A 19,555-nucleotide genomic window follows, 5' to 3' on the forward strand; every position below is an offset into this window, starting at 1 on the left:
GTGAGTGACAGGGAGCCCCTTTAGCTAGTGAGTGAGTGACAGGGAGCCCCTTTAGCTAGTGAGTGAGTGACAGGGAGCCCCTTTAGCTAGTGAGTGAGTGACAGGGAGGCCCTTTAGGGAGTGAGTGAGTGACAGGGAGCCCCTTTAGCTAGTGAGTGAGTGACAGGGAGGCCCTTTAGGGAGTGAGTGAGTGACAGGGAGGCCCTTTAGGGAGTGAGTGAGTGACAGGGAGCCCCTTTAGCTAGTGAGTGAGTGACAGGGAGCCCCTATAGCTAGTGAGTGAGTGACAGGGAGCCCCTTTAGCTAGTGAGTGACAGGGAGCCCCTTTAGCTAGTGAGTGAGTGACAGGGAGCCCCTTTAGCTAGTGAGTGAGTGACAGGGAGCCCCTTTAGCTAGTGAGTGAGTGACAGGGAGGCCCTTTAGCTAGTGAGTGAGTGACAGGGAGGCCCTTTAGCTAGTGAGTGACAGGGAGCCCCTTTAGCTAGTGAGTGAGTGACAGGGAGCCCCTTTAGCTAGTGAGTGAGTGACAGGGAGCCCCTTTAGCTAGTGAGTGAGTGACAGGGAGGCCCTTTAGCTAGTGAGTGAGTGACAGGGAGCCCCTTTAGCTAGTGAGTGAGTGACAGGGAGGCCCCCCCCGCCCCCCCCCCCCCCAGCCGCCGCCGCTGCTTCCCCTACCTTGCCAGCAGCGTCAGACCTCAAGATCAGCGGCGACCCGACCGGCCAGGGGGGGTTGAGCGGCGGCTGGGCGACACCCGCCAGGGCCGCGGCGGGGATGTCCCCCCCTGATGGCGGACCTGGAGAGAATCGACTCCTCCTCTATGCGGGGTGGCTCTTACGGTCGCCACTGCCTGCGTCACAGCAGAGAGCCAGAGACTCGTCTCGGAGAGCCGTCCGAGGGAGAAGCGGTCATGTGACTGATCACATGACCGCTCTGCGCTCCACACCACGGACCAGGAAGCAGCCAGCGGCATAGCGAGAGCGGCTCTGATTTGAGGGGGCAGTGAGTCTGTTTGAGGGGGCTCTGCCCCCTCTCGCCCCCCCCTAAAGCCGGCCCTGATATAGTAACCAAATACTTATTAGCTCAAGATAAGCTTTTTGATTACACTGAGATAAGGCATTAATACAATATCTATCTCGGCCGCTAACTTCCCCAACTGACCAAATTTGAACAATCAATAGATAACCAGCAGAGACAGAAGGGCCTGATTTCCATTTTACATATTACATTATATATTACAGTACTCCCTTAGAAAGCTTTATATATGGAGCGCTGGGAGTGGGCCCTCTCTGGTTCTCTTCCAATTGAATTATGGTTGAAACTCTGGGAAAATGCCCAAGGCACGTCCATCTGTGTGACCATACAGAAAAATATTTATAAGCTATTATTTTTCTGGTACAGAACCCCACATTAACTTAATAGGATCTATCCATTGGTTTTGGATCTCTGTTGAAAATGTAAAAAAAAAAAAAGAAATTGTACTGTTGCTATTACTATAAAAAATTAGTACAAAAAAGACAAAAACCTGTTGTAAAGGGGCTATTCAAGGTACAGAAACAAAGTGGGAAGTTTAGTCATGGAGTATTGTGTGTTTATTAGAATAAATCATATTGTAGAGTCTGTTACAGTATCTTGTAAGCACTGCACACACAATTCTTGTTACTTTTCAGTAGTACACATCTGTTGATTAAAGGACTTCCAATGTGAAATAGCGGATCTATTGTTTACTCACCTGGGGCTTCTTCCAGCCCCCAGCAGCCGTCTCAGTCCCTTGCCGCAACCCTGGTCCTCCGTGTTGTCCCGCTGGCCGCCCGTAGTGATCGCGACCCCGCCGACTGGTCTTCTGCGCCTGCATGGACATTAATGCCTGCGTGTCCACATCATTTGACGCGTACTGCACCAGGCACAGACGACCCGACCTGCCAGCGGGGTCGCATTCATTATGGGCAACCAGTGGAACAACCATTAAGAGGACCAGGGCAGCGGCGATGGACTGAGATTGCTACGAGGGGCTGGAAGAACTCCCCAATTGAGTAAAAAATAGTTTCACTATTTCACATCGGAAGTCATTATAGCTTTTTCAATGTGTAGCCAGTGTACCGTTTTTTAAAATGTTTTTGTGAATTTCCTAGGTATGCAGCCCATGATTTCCAACCAGCCGCCTGCCTACCAGGGAATGATGGGTGTTCAGCAGTCACAAACTCCTGCCATGCTTAATAACCAGAGAGCGAGTGTTGGGAATCAGATGCAGAGTATGATGGTGCAGTATACACTCCCTTCATATCAGGCAAGTGTGGGAATTATTTGTTGGATAAGAAAAAAAAGAGATCTGTTGGGAAGGCTAGATTGTGTATAAAAATAGACAAAAGGGAGGTCACTAATTGGAACAGTATAGGGGAATACAATACATGTCCACATAAGAGTGTTTTGAGATTAAACTAAAACCAGTCGTCAGTGGGGCAATTATCTTTCAAGAGATGCACGCATTTCACTTTTTTCCGTTATACAAAAGTCCAGGGGTTTTCCAGTTGGATGTTAACAAATAACTTAAGGGGGCCACTAATGGTCCAATTTGTAGCGAAAAATCGTTTGAGGGATCAGAAATTCTGATCGGATTGGTCAAAAATAATCTCAGATGATGGGCACAATCAATTATGAACGATTATAAAAATAGTCGGCTGAATAGATTTTTGTCAAACCAAAATTTGGGTTTTCTGGATTGGTTGTGAGAGATGGGAAGCAAAGATTGGTTCGTTGATGGTGTAGTGAACAATTTTTCTTCCGATCAGAATTTCTGATCGCTCTAACAATTTTTCGCTAGAAATTGGGTCATTAGTGGCCACCTTTAACCATATGTCTGTAGACATATTTTCCATATAGTTGTGTGTGTGTGTGTGTGTCTTTAAAGAGAAGGGACCATCAAGTTGCTCCCTCTTTTTAATGTTATAAACAGACCAGTTTGAATTTGATCTTAAAACACTCGTATATGGACATGATTTGTACTCCATTATGGACCTTCGTTTTGTTTAAAGATATGTTTGCAGAAATGTCGGAGAATGAAGAAATTTATATATTTACAGGGTGATAGAGATATCACAGTATTTGATTGGTTACATAGCCACCTTTATTGAGATCCTATGTCTATCACTGACCACCGTACTTCATAAATTCCATGTTGGCCATGTCACTGTGGTTTTTCGGAGGGAAAGTGTGGTTGCAGGGCTGGCCCTTTCATAGCGGCACACTGGGCAACTGCCCCTAAGCTGAGAGCCACCGATCTCATCCCAAGTGTATACTGGGTCCCTGCAGAGAATTCAGTATTGGAGCGACTCACCTGTCCAGCTGGTACTCTCCTCGATCAGTCTGTCTGCTCCCAGTCTTTATGCCTGCCATTTACATCTTCTCAGTGACCTTGGCGGAGTGTTACATGAGTTTTCATCTTTGGGAAGACCGGGAGCATGCAGACTCGGTGCACCGGCTGGAAAGTTAAGATGCTCCGATACCAATACTCTGTAGGGGACCACTATACACCCGGAGGTAGATGAGTAAAATTGTGGGGGTTGTGGTCTACTTGCTGGCTCTAAAACCCTAGGTGGGGCAGAAACAAGGGGCCTATTGCAGTTTGGGGGGCCCCATGTCATTGCACAGGGCCCCATTGAGCCTAGAACTGGTCCTGTATGGCCGAGAGCCGACTGCTAACCAGTTCTTCCAGTCAGGAGAAGAAAAGGGCTAAACTGCCTCACAACCTATCTTTATTTGGCTTACACTTAATGATATGGCAAGTAGTGGGCGGGGCATGGATTTGCCAGCAGACTCTGGAGCCTCATTTGCTCGAAAAAGGGAGCAGTAATGATAATGATCTCTACATTTTTTTGTTTACTGTGTGTTTTTATAATTTTACAGTGTAATTGTTAGCCTAGTTGGAGGGAAAAGAAGCCATCTGTTTGATAAATAGCAGATTGTGCCAGAACGAGCTTTATAAGGGGTGACAGAAATCTAGAAATGCAAAACTACTCCAGAGTTCTTGCAACTTGGCTATAGCTCTCTGTATTAAAACTTGTTGGGTCATTAACTGACTCTTACAGAAGAACTTTTAATTACTACTTATGTTTTGGCAATTTGCTTTTTGCATTTTGATTACTGAAATCTTAACGCATGTCTGTCCATGAACAGGTTCCAGTGGGAAACGAATCACAGGGAGTCGTGCCACAGTCCTATCAGCAATCTGTACTAGTGCCCACCAATCAATCTGTACAGGGAACCATGCCAGCTGGAGGAATGCCAGTGTACTACAGTGTTATACCACCAGCACAGCAGAATGGCTCCAGGTATGTCACCCTGCACTGCGGTACTTCCGATTTTCATGGTAATAAGTGGCCCAGGAATTTGTATAATGCAGCATAGGGTGTTTTCCATAGTGCAGTTTCAGCTGGGTATTCAGTGTTGTTGGTATCCATTAAGGGAATTTGAATATAGTGGCAGTCTGAGGGGGGGGGGGGGGGTAGAATAGGTGGATAACAGGAACAGCTGACTTAAAGAGAACCAGAGATGAAGCACCCTCATGTATTTTATTACATTTATCAGTGGGAACATGACAGTAAACACCTATCATGCTTTTAGTTTTATTCTTCTCAGTCTAATCGATCTGTTATCAGCTGTGATAAGAATCCACCAACTGATTCAGTCTAGGTTTGACCTGGAATCATTATAGCTGAATCACTCTTCTGTGGAGTCTTTTCAAGCCCAAGCCCGCCCTCTCCTGGCTCAATTTGCTACTCAGAGCTGTTGATATGGGAGGGGCTGCTGCTGCCGAGAAAGAAGCTCTGAAACAGACAAGTGTATCTGTGTGCACTGTGCCGCCAGTCATTATCTACTGTATGCAGTTTTATTTCTATGAGAGACCCTTCCTACAGGCAGCCACACAGCATGCCAGAATAATAAAGTTGAAAGCACACAGATGAAAGCCTGCAGCAGCCCTGCTTGTCTATAGTCTCACAGAGGCTAGACAGCACATCCAGAACAGCTTATAACCTGGAAACAGAAGGAATATGAGCTGGCGGCCATATTGGATATTTCCTGGAGCAATAATGGATAAAAAAACCCCTCAAAACGGCACACCAGAGTGGCGGGTATAGCAGGTAGAGCATTTATTCTTTACAAGCTATCGACCGATAAGTTTATTTTGTGTGAATCGTTCATCTCTGGTTCCCTTTAAAGAGAATCTGTATTGTTAAAATCGCACAAAAGTAAACATACCAGTGCGTTAGGGGACATCTCCTATTACCCTCTGTCACAATTTTGCCGCTCCTCGCCACATTAAAAGTGGTTAAAAACAGTTTTAAAAAGTTTGTTTATAAACAAACAAAATGGCCACCAAAACAGGAAGTAGGTTGATGTACAGTATGTCCACACATAGAAAATACATCCATACACAAGCAGGCTGTATACAGCCTTCCTTTTGAATCTCAAGAGATCATTTGTGTGTTTCTTTCCCCCTGCAGCTATCTTCCACTGAAGTGTCAGGCTGTTTCTTCCTGCAGAGTGCAGACAGCTCTGCCTGTATGTAATTCCTCAGTATGTGAAAGCCCAGCCAGCTCAGAGGAGGAATTATCCAGCTTTTAAAAGATAATAGAGCAGAGAGAAGCTGCACTAATCTAAATAACACACAGCCGTGTGCAGAGAGGGACCTGGAGGCGGGAGATGCATCACAGAACCACAACACTGAAGAACTTGGCAGCCTTCCAGACACAGGCTGACAAGTCTGACAAGAGAGAGACAAGTTGATTTATTACAGAGATGGTGATAGTAGAACGTGCTGCAGTAAGCCAGAACACATTAGAATAGCTTTTGGAACTTGTAGGATGATAAAAAACAGGATGCAATTTTTGTTACGGAGTCTCTTTAAGGATGTACTGGACAAAAGGCACTCTAAGTCAGCTACAGAGGGGAAGGAGGTTGCAGAAGTCAAGATGGAATATGAAAGCTCACACCAGAAAAATGCCTGGCGACCCCATCTGGTCATTGAGCTTTTTTGTGCTTATGTAAAGTATGGGGAAGTTTATGGATGCTGGAGAGCCTACCCTGATCCTCTGCAACCTTTCTGATGCCGGGTGAGACCCACTTTATCTTCACAGCCTCCCTCTCCTCCATGTATTAATGTGACTGCACTGCACAAGCATTGGTGGGTTCGCACCTGCACAGTCGCACAGGGATGCTCATGCACAGAGGAAAAAAGGCAGAGGACGAGCGGCTCCATACTACTACAGTGCAGTGGCACTTGTACCCAGAGGGTAGCGCTGCCATGAGCAGTCCTTGGTTTTAATGTTGAAAATTATTTGGAGGGTATTGGCACAGGAGGGGTGTAGGCGGACCGGGGGAGCCTCTGAACCATCCAGATGCTACCCCCTACTGAGGTAAGTATCTAACGTACAGTTATAGTATGCTTTACGCTTTTGACAAAGTGTAGAATTTGTGTGACAATCCCTCATTCATGATATTTCTTTCAGTCCCTCAGTAGGGTTTCTTCCACCACCTGGATCTGAGCAGTACCAGATGCCTCAGTCTCCTTCCCCCTGCAGTCCTCCGCAGATCCCACAGCAGTATTCAGGTAAACCTATCATTCACATTAAAATGGCTTTCCTGTTCTTGTTTACTTCATGGAATGATACAAAGTAACATATTTCTAGTAGCTCTCTGCCTGTGCTTTTCTCTTTTTCAAATAATATAGAATTTTCATGACAATGCTTTAAATATGTGCAAGTATACTGTAGTAAACAAAATAATAAACCTGCTGAGATCTCCTGAAGCCTTGAATATGCAAAATAGCTCCCCTGGCAGAGCACAATAATTGGTTGTTGGGCATCATTCACAGCAGTCCCCAGAGAAAATAAAAAAGCAAGGTACCTGAATATATCATTCTGCATCTCTCAGCCAGATTGTAGTGGTTATTCTTTATGCTTACGCATAGCACCATCTAGTGGCTGTAAGAACCCTGTTGGGTGTGAGGCAAGGCCAACCATGTCTCATATACTGTATTTGTATGACTCATCCTTGCAATAACAAGCAGAAGCCCACACCTGAGTTTCCAGTGTTTATCCCCCACTACTTTTCTGTAACTATACTAACAATCTAATCTTTACATTTTGGTGAACTTCAGAAGTACTGTATTAAAATGATCAACCCTTTTGGGAATAGGGCAGCCTTGAGGCTGAACAGCAAAATATTTTTTTAATACTGGTTTGTCACATCACAAGCAGCCCTCTTATTATCTATCATAAATCCTATGTATGTCCACTGTTAGAAACCGCCTTATCCTACATCCGTGATCTTGCCGTGAGGAGAAGGGGGGAAAGGAAACTGTCGGTCTGTAGGGCTGGTTATTTAATCAAGCCCATTTCAGCTCCAGCACATCCTTTTATCAGTTATGAACATTAAAGAGAACGTATCGTAGTCTAGGGCCAATTTTTACGTGGAAGCCAATTAACTTATCTGTATGTTTTTGGGATGTGGGAGGAAACCGGGGTATCCGGAGGAAACCCACGCAGACACGGGGAGAACATACAAACTGCTCGCAGATGTTGACCTGGCTGGGATTCGAACCGGGGACCCAGCAATGCAAGACGAGAGCACTAACCACTACGCCACCGTGCTGCCCTGGAAAAGAGGGCATACATGTAGATTGGTTTATCATAATGCACACCATCACATTTAGACACACATTTATGCTCTGCAGCTATTAGTCAACTCATTTCCATTCTGTTTTTGAGAACATTTTGCTTTTATGTGACTTTACATTTAAGGCTCTATAGGTCATGTTCACAGTTGTGTTTGAAGAGAGCTTTCCTGTGGCGTACGAGATAACGGCGCAGGAGACTTGGGCGCAGGAAACAGCGGGTATATGGCTGATCCTGCTGCCGCACAAGTCCGGGCCATGTTAATTACTATTCCCCCTCCAGGCCGCCATGGATAGTGGGGGAATGATATAATGCTGGAAGCCGAATTATTGTTTTAACAGCAACTTCAGCTCCGTCTTCTGACAGGGCTGAAGTTACTCCCTGTGCCTGCTATAGCCGTAGTTCCTATTACGGCCTATGGTGGCGCCGGCTGTGCCCAAGTCTCCTGCGCTGGATTCAGCGTGTTCGCCCCCGTGAGTGTTGCTGGTCCTTTACAATGTGCCCAAGCAAATGCAGAGAGAGGAGAATAAACTGAACTATTTGCTCAGTTTTACAGTTTCTCTGTTCACTCTGTGGAGTCCTGTGGCGTGCCATCTCAAATGTCATGTGATCTATAAACCTGATCCTGTAATTGTAATACTAGAAATGAGTGCTACTGAGTGCTACTCAGTCACCTGATAAAAATCAATTTATTTTTATTTTTTAATGAGTACCCTGGTCTTCAGCAGACCGTGAGCATGCTTTTATCATACTTTCCATTTGTGGCTTCCTGCTGATTCAGTTAGCAGTTAGTCATTCCTCTTCAGACTCCTACAGAAATCTTTAGTCAAAGAACTTAGAACAAACCTCAAGCGAGGTGTAAAAAAAAAAAAGTTAAATACTCACCTATTTAGAGGGAAGGCTCTGGATCTCATAGAGCCTTCCCAGCCCTGTGTTTGTCTCCTTGTTCTCCTGCTGTCCCCCGATTAAAATTGGTGCTTTCATGACTCTTCAGAAGGCTTGAAGTGCTCACATCCGTGCTGTTTGCACACAAGCTCAGTACGGATCTGCTTATCTTCGGAAACACAAGAACTTCGAAAGTCTGCCCGTGGAGGGTTGAAGATGTTTTTGAATAAAACAAATAATTTCACCAGAGGGATAGCAAGGGAACAAAGAAATGGTCAGAGGACCAGGAAGGCTCTATGGAATTCAGGAGTTACTAACTAGAGGTACTGTTGTGGCGTGCTGAGCTGCTGCTGGAGACCAGGACAATAATATTTACATTGCAAAACTTTTGGTATACTTCCTTAAAGCCCATTCTGATACAACAGCTATAGCAGCCATAAAACAATCTGATGGGACATTAGTGGACACATCTGCAGACATAGCAGAGGCCTTTAGATCTTTCTATGAGCAAGTTTACACGTTTTGGACACATACTAATAACCAAGATATAACTGACTTTATTAAGTAACTCTCTTTACCAACCCTTATAGAGACAGAGGCTGAATCTCTTCACCTACCCATTGGTCTGGATGAGCTAGGGGAAGCATTATCTTGTCTTAATAAAGGCAAAGCACCCGGGCCTGATGGGGTACCGGTTGAATGGTACTCTAAAAACCAAGCAGATATTTTGCCAAGACCAGCCACACTTCTTACAGATATACATGAAAAAGGAGAATTGCCCGAATCAATGAGAGATGCCCTTATTATCCTTATCCTGAAACCAGGTAAAGATCCCCTATTATGTGATTCTTATAGGCCAATCTCCCTAATAAACACAGATACAAAGATTCTAGCCAAAGTCTTGGCAATTAGACTAGAAAAGGTGATGCACAAGCTGGTTCGTCCGGACCAAAGTGGATTTATTGGAGGGAGATCGTCGACTTCTATCTAATATACAATTCCCACACCCAAACTTGACTACTAGAATAATCTTATCCCTTGATGCCAATAAGGCATTTGATTCCATTGAATGGCCTTATTTAATGCAGGTATTAAAAGGCTTCGGATTTGACCCTCGTTTCTGTAGATGGCTTCATATTCTATATACTAAATCAGGTGCAAGGGTAAGGGTCAATCGAAACATATCTAAGCCTCTCCGTATATATACCGTGGCACCAGACAGGGATGTCCTCCTATTCCTTTTATTATTTGCACTAGCAATAGAGCCACTGGCTCAGGCAGTCCACATTTCTCCTTATATCAGGGGTCTAACCATTAATCATACAGAGGAAAAAATATTGTCGTACGCGGATGACATGCTTATATATTTGGCTGACCCTGGCCCTTCACTGGTAGCAGTCTTGGAATTATATGATAAATTTGGACAGATGTCAGCACTGACTATAAATTGGTTAAAGTCAGTTCTCTTTTCCCTGGATATATTTGATTATAATGTACTCTCACTAGCCTCTAATCTACTGCTAGTTGACAAATTTAAGTATCTGGGTATATGGATACACAGAGATAACAATTTATTTGAAGTAAATAATATTCAGCCAGTCAAGGCATCTGTCGAATCCCAGCTAAAAATATGGACAGCATTACCATTAAATTTATATGGCAGGGTATGCTCAATTAAAACGACCGTTGCTCCTAGGCTGCTATATGTTCTGCAGATGTCTCCTTGTTGGTTGCCCCAAAAACTTTTTAAAAATTTGGACTCATTAACTAGCTTCCTATGGGCAGGTAATACCCCCAAAATAGCACTACGCACACTACATCTACCAATTTCATCTGGTGGCCTGGCTCTACCTGATTTTCAGGCATATTACCTGGCGTCCCAGCTGGTACCCATACAGCATTGGCTGAGCTCCATAAGATCAAACTCAGACATGAATACTGAGGCTGATATTGCCTCTTCCTGTGAGGCACTGTGCTCAGCCATTTATAGAGGTAAAGTTCCCACAGGGGATGGGGGTACATCAATAATCCAAAACACTATTGAGGTCTTTAAAGAGGAGCTGTTAGGTATAAGGTCTCAGAGAAAATAAACACATATATCAGTAGCTAAATATTGGCTGTACTTACATTACATATGCATTTCACTGTCCACGTTTGGATTTCACAGAATTTTTATATAGTATGTGCAGAGATTGATGCTCCTGACGGCTCATGGCAGGTTCCATGTTTGTCTGTCTCCTATGAAGCCAAATGTGTCGTCATGTCCTGCCTGCTTCCTGATGATTCCACTCACAGAAAAGCTCGTACTGAATAACAGTACTGTGCAGTGAATATTAATTAGCCATGTGGCTAGGAACAATAGCGGACTCCTGCAGTGTACTCTGCCTGGAGATTTATCAGTGCTGTGCGCTGGACTGAGTTACATGCTATTGTAACTTGACCCTGTAACTTCTCATTAGCAGCCGAGGGGAGGGCCCCAGAATGCTTTGCAGTATGGTATGCGGCTTTCGGCTTCTTAAGGGCCCTTTTCCACCAGCGCAAACCGCTAGCTGAATCGCAAAGTCGCAAACCGCTAGCGATTTTACAATCGCTACGGTTTGCTTTTTAACATAGGAATCGCGGTAGGTCATTTCCACTACCGCGATTCGTTTTTTACCCGAACGCGCGGCTGAGCGATATTTGCCGCGATTTTGCTATGCAGTGCATAGCATAGCAAAATCGCGGCCGCAAAACGTCGGGGAATCGCCGGTTTTGCGTTTCAGCAATCGCTAGCGTTCAGCGTGAACGCTAGCGACTGCAGGTGGAAAAGGGCCCTAAGAGCTTGGGTCTAACAGCTTTGCTGATAAGCAGACATCAAATGAAAGAGAGATTTTTATCTTCAGTGTTGCCTTTTTGGCTTCCTTCTAAACAGGAGAATAGAGGTTTAAATTAGCTTTTGCAGCCTGACAGTTAGTTCAAAAACTGTGACCCATCCCCCATAACTATCTCTCCCAGCACACCGTTCTGGCATAATGACCACTTACCGGAGTTGAAGTGTATACCAGACATACACTTCTGGTGCAGAGCAGGCATTAAATATATTAATCAATTATACCACGAAGGCTCCTTTAAGGACTTTGTCACTCTGAAGCAGGAATATCAGCTGCCTCCACACTCTCTCTTCAGGTACTTTCAAATAAGGCATGCCCTTAAATCTCAAATTGGTTTGCATGGGGTTATATTTGCCCCAATGCCTCTAGAATCTTTGCTTTTACAGAAAGATACTAACAAACAAATATCCAAATACTATGAACACCAGCGGCTATAAAGCCAAATGGCAAACTGGAGAGGTGGATATCACTGACTCAGAGTGGATGGAATCTTGTGATACTTATTATAAAGCAGTAATAGCCTCAAAAGATAAGGTGATTCAGCTCAAATGGTTGCACCATGCTTACCTATCACCAGCTCGCCTAGCAAAGATGGGTAGAAATACCACAGAATCATGTTTTAAATGCAACACTTCTGAGGCCAGTTTTCTTCCCTGTGTATGGTATTGTCTCCAGGTACAGGACTTTTGGAAGTCTGTTGTGCATTTCTTATCAACAAAACTCAAACTCCCTATTGTGTTATCATACCAGGCGTGCATGTTGGGAATCCTGATATAAATTGTGGTACCCATAAAAAAGCTTTGATACGTATATTGTTATATCATGCCAGAAAATCTCTTGCCTCAAAATGGAAACAAAATACACTGCCTACAGTGCAATATTGGATAGAAATGGTTAATACCGCTCTCACGTTATTTAAACTTACTTACCAAGCCAAATCTCCATTTACAAAGTTTGGGGCATATGGGTTAATGCACTTGATACGGTAATTCCTCATCTAGACATCTCCGTTATGGTACAAGACTTTCATCTATAAGATATACTTATATTGTATCAAGAATACCATTTTTTTGTCTCAGAACTAGTATTGAAGTGGAATAATGTATAATCTTGCATATGTGTCAAACCAGTTTAATGTATGCACAACTCTTTGGTATATTCTTTGACTGAATCACAGAAGAAACATATTGTAATACGGTTGCTGGAGAACACCTTATTGTTCTTTTGTTTTTGTTGATTAATGTTTAAAACTTTGTTATAAAATCAATAAAACAATATTCTCTTAAAAAAATATATAGATTTCCATTGTGGGGGTCCTGCAACTGCATAGTTACGGAATGGGGAATGGATTTTTTTAATGTATTTTATACTTCGTTTGGATGGATATTACTGGTGAGAAACTTAGAAGTATTAGTTTTTCATAGAGGTGCGAAAATATTTTAAACTTTTTGTGTTCCGTCCAAAATCTCTTGAATGTAAGCTGGCAGGAATACATATAGAACAGTATAGTGCCTCTAGGGCCATCAAGAAAATGCATCATGTATAATTAAGGAGTTTATACCACCATCTTGCTTAACTGCTGCTAGCTTCCTGTCAGATTGCCAGAATCATACTGGATGACTGGTGAGAATTGGCAATCAGCTGTCACACTGTCTCTCAAAACATTTGACTCATTTTATGTACAGATAGCTAAAAATAAGCCAGGAATATGTGAAGTGAGATCTTCGAGTCTTCCATCTGTCTTATAGACAGGAATACATGCTGAAGGAACATGCAGGCTGGGACATTTTGTTTCTCCATCTAGTACATCTATTTTCATGTCTGTTAACATGTTTAAATCTCGACTAAATCCATAATTGATTATGGCAAATTCTGAAAGTGCGCAATCTGTTCTCTGGGAGTCTGAATTGAGAGGGGATATGGAGGCTGCCATATTTATTTCCTTTTAAACGATTTCAGTTGCCTGGCCGTCCTGTTGATCTTTGACTGCAGTAGTATCTAAATCGCATACCACAAACATTTAGCTAATTGGATCAGACGTGGGTTTCGAAAATCTGATTTGCCTGGCCATCCTGTTGATCTTTGACTGCAGTAGTATCTAAATCGCATACCACAAACATTTAGCTAATTGGATCAGACGTGGGTTTCGAAAATCTGATCTGCATGCTTGTTCAGGATCTATGGCTTTAGGTAGTAGAGTCAGATAATCAGCAGGACAGCCAAGCTATTAGCATTGTTTAACTGAAAAGAAATATGCTAGCCTTTGTATTCCTCTCACTTCAGATTCCCTTTAATAGAACCTTTGAAGCTGAAGATATTTCCAGTTAAAAAATCCATCGTGAAGCAGTGGTTTCCTTCAGCAGTTCACCCCATTGCTTCCTGCTAGCAGACTTGAGTACTTAGTTGCCTCTCGTCTTCTTCTTGTGAACTACAATGTTGTACAGGGCAGTGGCATAAGGCTGTAACCCTCACTACTACTGTATCGTGTAGAAACCTGGTCCAGGAATTCTGGAAAATGTAGCCTGGCATCTCTTATTCTACAGACTTTATGGGTTACATTGTAACAGGTGTTAGACTTGCACAGCAGCTGAATTCAGAGATTACAGGAATCAAGCTGTACTGCACTTCCAAACGCCTTTCTTCCATGAGAAGTTATTCTGTCTACAGCTTTGTTTCTGTACACTCTTTCTATACACTTATCATCCTTTTTGCTTTAAAAAGATGAGGGATTATCATTAAAATATATATACCTGGGACTTCCTCTAGCCCCCTCCAGCTTGATCCCTCCCAAGACTCCTTCTTCCTTTCCGTTCGCCCAGCTACTGGCCCTGGACAATCCGTCAGACAGGGCCAGTCAGCGCATACGCAGTCTGGCCAGGTGCGTTCCTGTCTCGCTCACATAGCCAGGTGCATTCTGTGCAGGCTCCAGGGGACGTTAATGCAGCAGGAGGACGCACGGCCGGGTCACGCATGCACAGTTGGCCCCGGACCGGAGGACTTTCCAGGGGTCAATTGCAGGCGGATGGAGAGGGAGAAGAGGACGCCGTGGGAGAAATCAAGCGAGAGGAAGCCCCAGGTATGTATATTTTTATAGTAATCCTCCATCTCTGGTACACTTTAAAAATAGGCATGTTCACCTTGGTGTTTAGTTCGGATTTAAATACTAGTAAAGGTAAATTTATTTCCTTATCTTACCAGTATTTTTATATTTGTTGTTCAATGACACTTCAGTACCTCAATAGGTAACCATATGCATCATTCCAGGTGTCAACCCATCAAGTTTGGGCGTAGTGGTAATGCAGCTGAATGTACCCAATGGGCCTCAGGCAACGTCACAGAACCCTCCAGTAGTCCAGTGGAACCACTGCAAATATTTCAGTGTTGAAAGGGGTCAGAAACCTGAGCATCTCTATGGTGCTGATGCCAACACTCAGGTAGGAAGAGAAACTCTGGAACTGTGTACTGTCAAGCGCTAACACAAAAGAAAGAATCTTGTGCTTCACACATACTTCAGATGTAGCGATCACAGCAACTAGAAGCAAAAGGCATGTGTACTACACTGTGCTTCTGTTGGTTTATTCCTTCTGCCTGTTTGCTGTGCTGGTGTTGACTTTGCTTGTGATGTCAGTTCTTTGCATAGAGATAGAGGATCGATTTATTCTACAGTACATTTTCATGAGTGGATATCTAAAGTGCTATATAGGCATGGGATACTTGTTACCCAAAATAATTATTAGGGATGATTTTGTGTGGTAGTTTAGTAAGTTGAACTGTACAGACTGCTCACCATGTTTTGCTCTGTGAAGGGTAGAGAGTGTGAGTGAGCTTTGCTCCACAATGAGGGTAGCAAAAGGGGGCTGGGGGCCAATAATCTGCATTGCTTGGGTGGAGGCAGTGACATTGGAGTATTCTGTACACCATTTCAAGAATGGAATAAGTATATGGAAGCTGCCATATGTATTTCCTTTTAACCACTTGCCGACCTCCCACAGCCGATGGGCGGCGGCAAAGTAGACGCCGAAAGGACCGCAATACACCCAAGGGCGTTGCGTCCTTTCGGCATGCCGGGGGAGCGATCGCGTCATTGATGACGCGCGCTTCCCTCGGCAACTGGCTCCACCCACCCGCGAAGACAACCCGCCGCCGTTCGGAAGCGCCGGCGGGTTGTTAACCCCGCGATCGCCGCTACAAAGTGTATAATACACTTTGTAATGTATACAAAGTGTATTATACAGGCTGCCTCCTGCCCTGGTGGTCCCAGTGTCCGAGGGACCACCAGGGCAGGCTGCTGCCACCCTAGTCCCAAACACACTGATCTGCCCCCCCGCCCCCTGATCGCCCACAGCACCCCTCAGACCCCCCCCCCCGCCCACCCCCAGACCATTGTTTGCACCCAATCACCCCCCTAATAACCCATCAATCACTCCCTGTCACTATCTGTCAACGCTATTTTTTTTTAAATTTCCTAAACTGCCCCCTGGGGACTCCTGATCACCCCCCCCCCCACACACACCCCTCAGATTCTCCCCAGACACCCCCCCCCCCCCCTGTGTACTGTATGCATCTATCCCCCCTGATCACCCGTCCTTTACCCATCAATCACCCCCTGTCACTGCCACCCAACAATCAGCCCCTAACCTGCCCCTTGCGGGCAATCTGATCACCCACCCACACCATTAGATCGCCCTCAAACCCGCCGTCAGATCACCTCCCAAGTGTATTGTTTACATCTGTTCTCTTCTCTAAACATCCACTAATTACCCATCAATCACCCCCTATCACCACCTGTCACTGTTACCTATCAGATCAGACCCTAATCTGCTCCTTGCGGGCACCTAATCACCCGCCCACACGCTCAGATTGCCCTCAGACCCCCCCCCCCCCTTATTAGTTCGCCAGTGCATTAATTACATCTGTTCTTCCCTGTAATAACCCACTGATCACCTGCCAATTACCCCCTGTCACCCCCTGTTACTGCCACCCATCAATCAGCCCCTAACCTGCCCCTTGCAGGCAATCTGATCACCCACCCACACAATCAGATCGCGCGCAAACCTGTCGTCAGATCACCTCCCAAGTGCATTGTTTACATCTGTTCTCTCCTCTAAACATCCACTAATTACCCCAGGGCTGTGGAGTCGGAGTCGTGGAGTCTGAGTCGTGGAGTCGGGCAATTTTGGGTGCCTGGAGTCGGAGTCGGGAAAAAATGCACCGACTCCGACTCCGACTCCTAATGAATTTAAACTGTAATTAAAATAGAAAATATGATAAAATGTTCTATTTCTCAGACAATAGTCATTAAAAAGTAATGTATATATACAGTATATATACAGTAATAGCTGTGCTTAGTCCACAAAAATGAAATAAACCAATCAAAATTAGTTACTTGTGCTGCTTCAATAAAGCAGTCCCCGTATTTTTAAGGTCAGATATACATATCTGATTGTGACTGTATATATGATGTGTACACAGGAATCTCTTATATATACTAAATAACATCTATGCTGTAAGAATAAAGCCTGATGTGTAGCTGTGTCACTAATAGAGATGGTCAACGAGATAGAAATAATTCTGCATTGATGCTGATTTATGCAAATGTATGCACTCCCTTTGCTGATGAAATCAAATAATTTGATATGTTGTTAAAATTTGGTTTGGTGACTACAAATTAAAGGGTACCTGAGACGGATGAAAAGTAAAGTTTTATACATACCTGGGGCTTCCTCCAGCCCTCTTCAGGCTAATCAGTCCCTCGCTGTCCTTCACCACCCGGATCTTCTGCTATGAGTCCTGGTAATTCAGCCAGTCAGCGCTGTCCGGCCGCATGCCGCTCCCACAGCCAGGAACTATCTGCACCTGCGCAATAGTGCTGCACAGGTGTAGTATGCTCCTGGCGGCGGAGTGTGTGCATGCGCACTACGCCTGACTGGCTCAAGTACCTGGACTCATAGCAGAAGATCCAGGTGGCGGAGGAGGACAACGAGGGACTGATTATCCTGAAGGCGGCTGGAGGAAGCCCCAGGTATGTATAAAACTTTAATTTCATCTGTCTCAGGTTTACTTTGTTACACAGTAGTAGTACTATACTCTACATATGCACTCCCCACAGAGCTGCAGGGAATCCACTGAGAATGCTGTGCACATTGAACACAGAGGTGTTGTCTGTTACAATCTCCTCATTCCCCTGCAGAGTACCTGCACATCATTCTTACATGTACCCACACTTACATTGCCTAGGGCCTGATAGATGTTCTTTGTTCCGGTTTGTACCTTTTACAAGTACTCTTACCAAGGACTAGTTTTAGTCTAAAGGGAATAAATATAGTAGTCTACATATCCTTCTCACTTCAGTTGTCTTGTAAAATTCCTAAGCGTTGGCAGTTAAGAGACGAATTTCATGTTACATACTTTTAATCAACAAAATTGTAATATGCAAATTAGAGGAGTCGGAGTCCGGTGGAATCCTAAACTAAGGAGTCGGAGTCGGAGTCGGTGGATTTTTGGACCGACTCCACAGCCCTGAATTACCCATCAATCACCCCCATCACCACCTGTCACTGTTACCCATCAGACTAGACCCTAATCTGCCCCTTGCGGGCACCCAATCCACCGCCCACACGCTCAGATTGCCCTCAGACCCCCCCTTATCAATTCGCCAGTGCATTATTTACATCTGTTCTTCCCTGTAATAACCCACTGATCACCTGTCAATCACCCATCAATCACCCCCTGTCACTGCCACCCATCAATCACCCCCCCTGTCACTGCCACCCATCAATCACCCCCTGTCACTGCCACCCATCAATCAGCCCCTAACCTTCCCCTTGCGGGCAATCTGATCACCCACCCACACCATCCGATCGCCTGCAGACCCGACGTCAGATCACCTCCCAAGTGCATTGCATCTGTTCTCTCCTCTAAACACCACTAATTACCCATCAATCACCCCCTGTCACCACCTGTCACTGCTACCCATCAGATTAGACCCCTATCTGCCCCTAGGGCACCCAATCACCCGCCCACACCCTCAGACCCCAGCCCTAATCACCTCGCCAGTGCATTGCTTGCATCTATTCCCCCCACTAATCACACCTTGAGGACACCCATCAATCACCTCCTGTCACCACCTGTCACCCCCTAGCACTCCTACCCATAAGATCAGGCCCTAATTTGCCCCGTGTGGGCTCCTGATCACTCGGCCAAACCCTCAGATCCCCCTCAGACCCCTTTACGATCACCTCCCCAGTGCATTGATTGCATCTATTTTCCCCTTTAACCTGCCTGGCGTTCTATTAAGATCGCCAGGCAGGCTGCGGGAGGGTTTTTTTTTGAATAAAAAAAAAACTATTTCATGCAGCCAACTGAAAGTTGGCTGCATGAAAGCCCACTAGAGGGCGCTCCGGAGGCGTTCTTCCGATCGCCTCCGGTGCCCAGAATAAACAAGGAAGGCCGCAATGAGCGGCCTTCCTTGTTTTGCTTATATCGTCGCCATAGCGACGAGCGGAGTGACGTCATCGACGTCAGCCGACGTCCTGACGTCAGCCGCCTCCGATCCAGCCCTTAGCGCTGGCCGGAACTTTTTGTTTCCGGCTACGCTGGGCTCAGGCGGCTGGGGGGACCCTCTTTCGCCGCTGCTCGCGGCGGATCGCCGCAGAGCGGCGGCGATCAGGCAGCACACGCGGCTGGCAAAGTGCCGGCTGCGTGTGCTGCACTTTATTTGAGCCAAATCGGCCCAGCAGGGCCTGAGCGGCAGGCTCCGGCGGTACTGGACGAGCTGAGCTCGTCCAGACCGCCCAGCAGGTTAACCACCCCCTGAGACACCCATCAATCACCTCCTGTCACCCCCCTAGCACTCCTATCCATCAGATCAGGCCCAATACAACCTGTCATCTAAAAGGCCACCCTGCTTATGACCGATTCCACAAAATTCGTCCCCTCATAGACCACCTGTCATCAAAATTTGCAGATGCTTATACCCCTGAACAGTCATTTTGAGACATTTGGTTTCCAGACTACTCACGGTTTTGGGCCCGTAAATTGCCAGGGCAGTATAGGAACCCCACAAGTGACCCCTTTTTAGAAAAGACACCCCAAGGTATTCTGTTAGGTGTATGACGAGTTCATAGAAG

The 19,555-nt window shown here is 45.3% G+C and overlaps 1 protein-coding gene across 5 annotated transcripts in view; it reads left to right on the forward strand.

The window, feature by feature from the left end:
• The window catches only part of R3HDM2 (R3H domain containing 2), a 217,332-nt gene that overhangs the window by 184,141 nt on the left and 13,636 nt on the right, over positions 1-19,555 (forward strand). For all 5 annotated transcript variants that reach the window (XM_068267466.1, XM_068267467.1, XM_068267470.1 and 2 more), the window contains 4 exons: positions 2,131-2,285; positions 4,172-4,326; positions 6,505-6,605; positions 14,691-14,860. In XM_068267466.1, coding sequence (XP_068123567.1) covers positions 2,131-2,285; positions 4,172-4,326; positions 6,505-6,605; positions 14,691-14,860 — 581 coding nt within the window. The remainder of the gene's footprint in view (positions 1-2,130; positions 2,286-4,171; positions 4,327-6,504; positions 6,606-14,690; positions 14,861-19,555) is intronic.

This window comes from Hyperolius riggenbachi, chromosome 2, assembly GCF_040937935.1.
Source record: "Hyperolius riggenbachi isolate aHypRig1 chromosome 2, aHypRig1.pri, whole genome shotgun sequence".
Classification (NCBI taxonomy): domain Eukaryota; kingdom Metazoa; phylum Chordata; class Amphibia; order Anura; family Hyperoliidae; genus Hyperolius; species Hyperolius riggenbachi.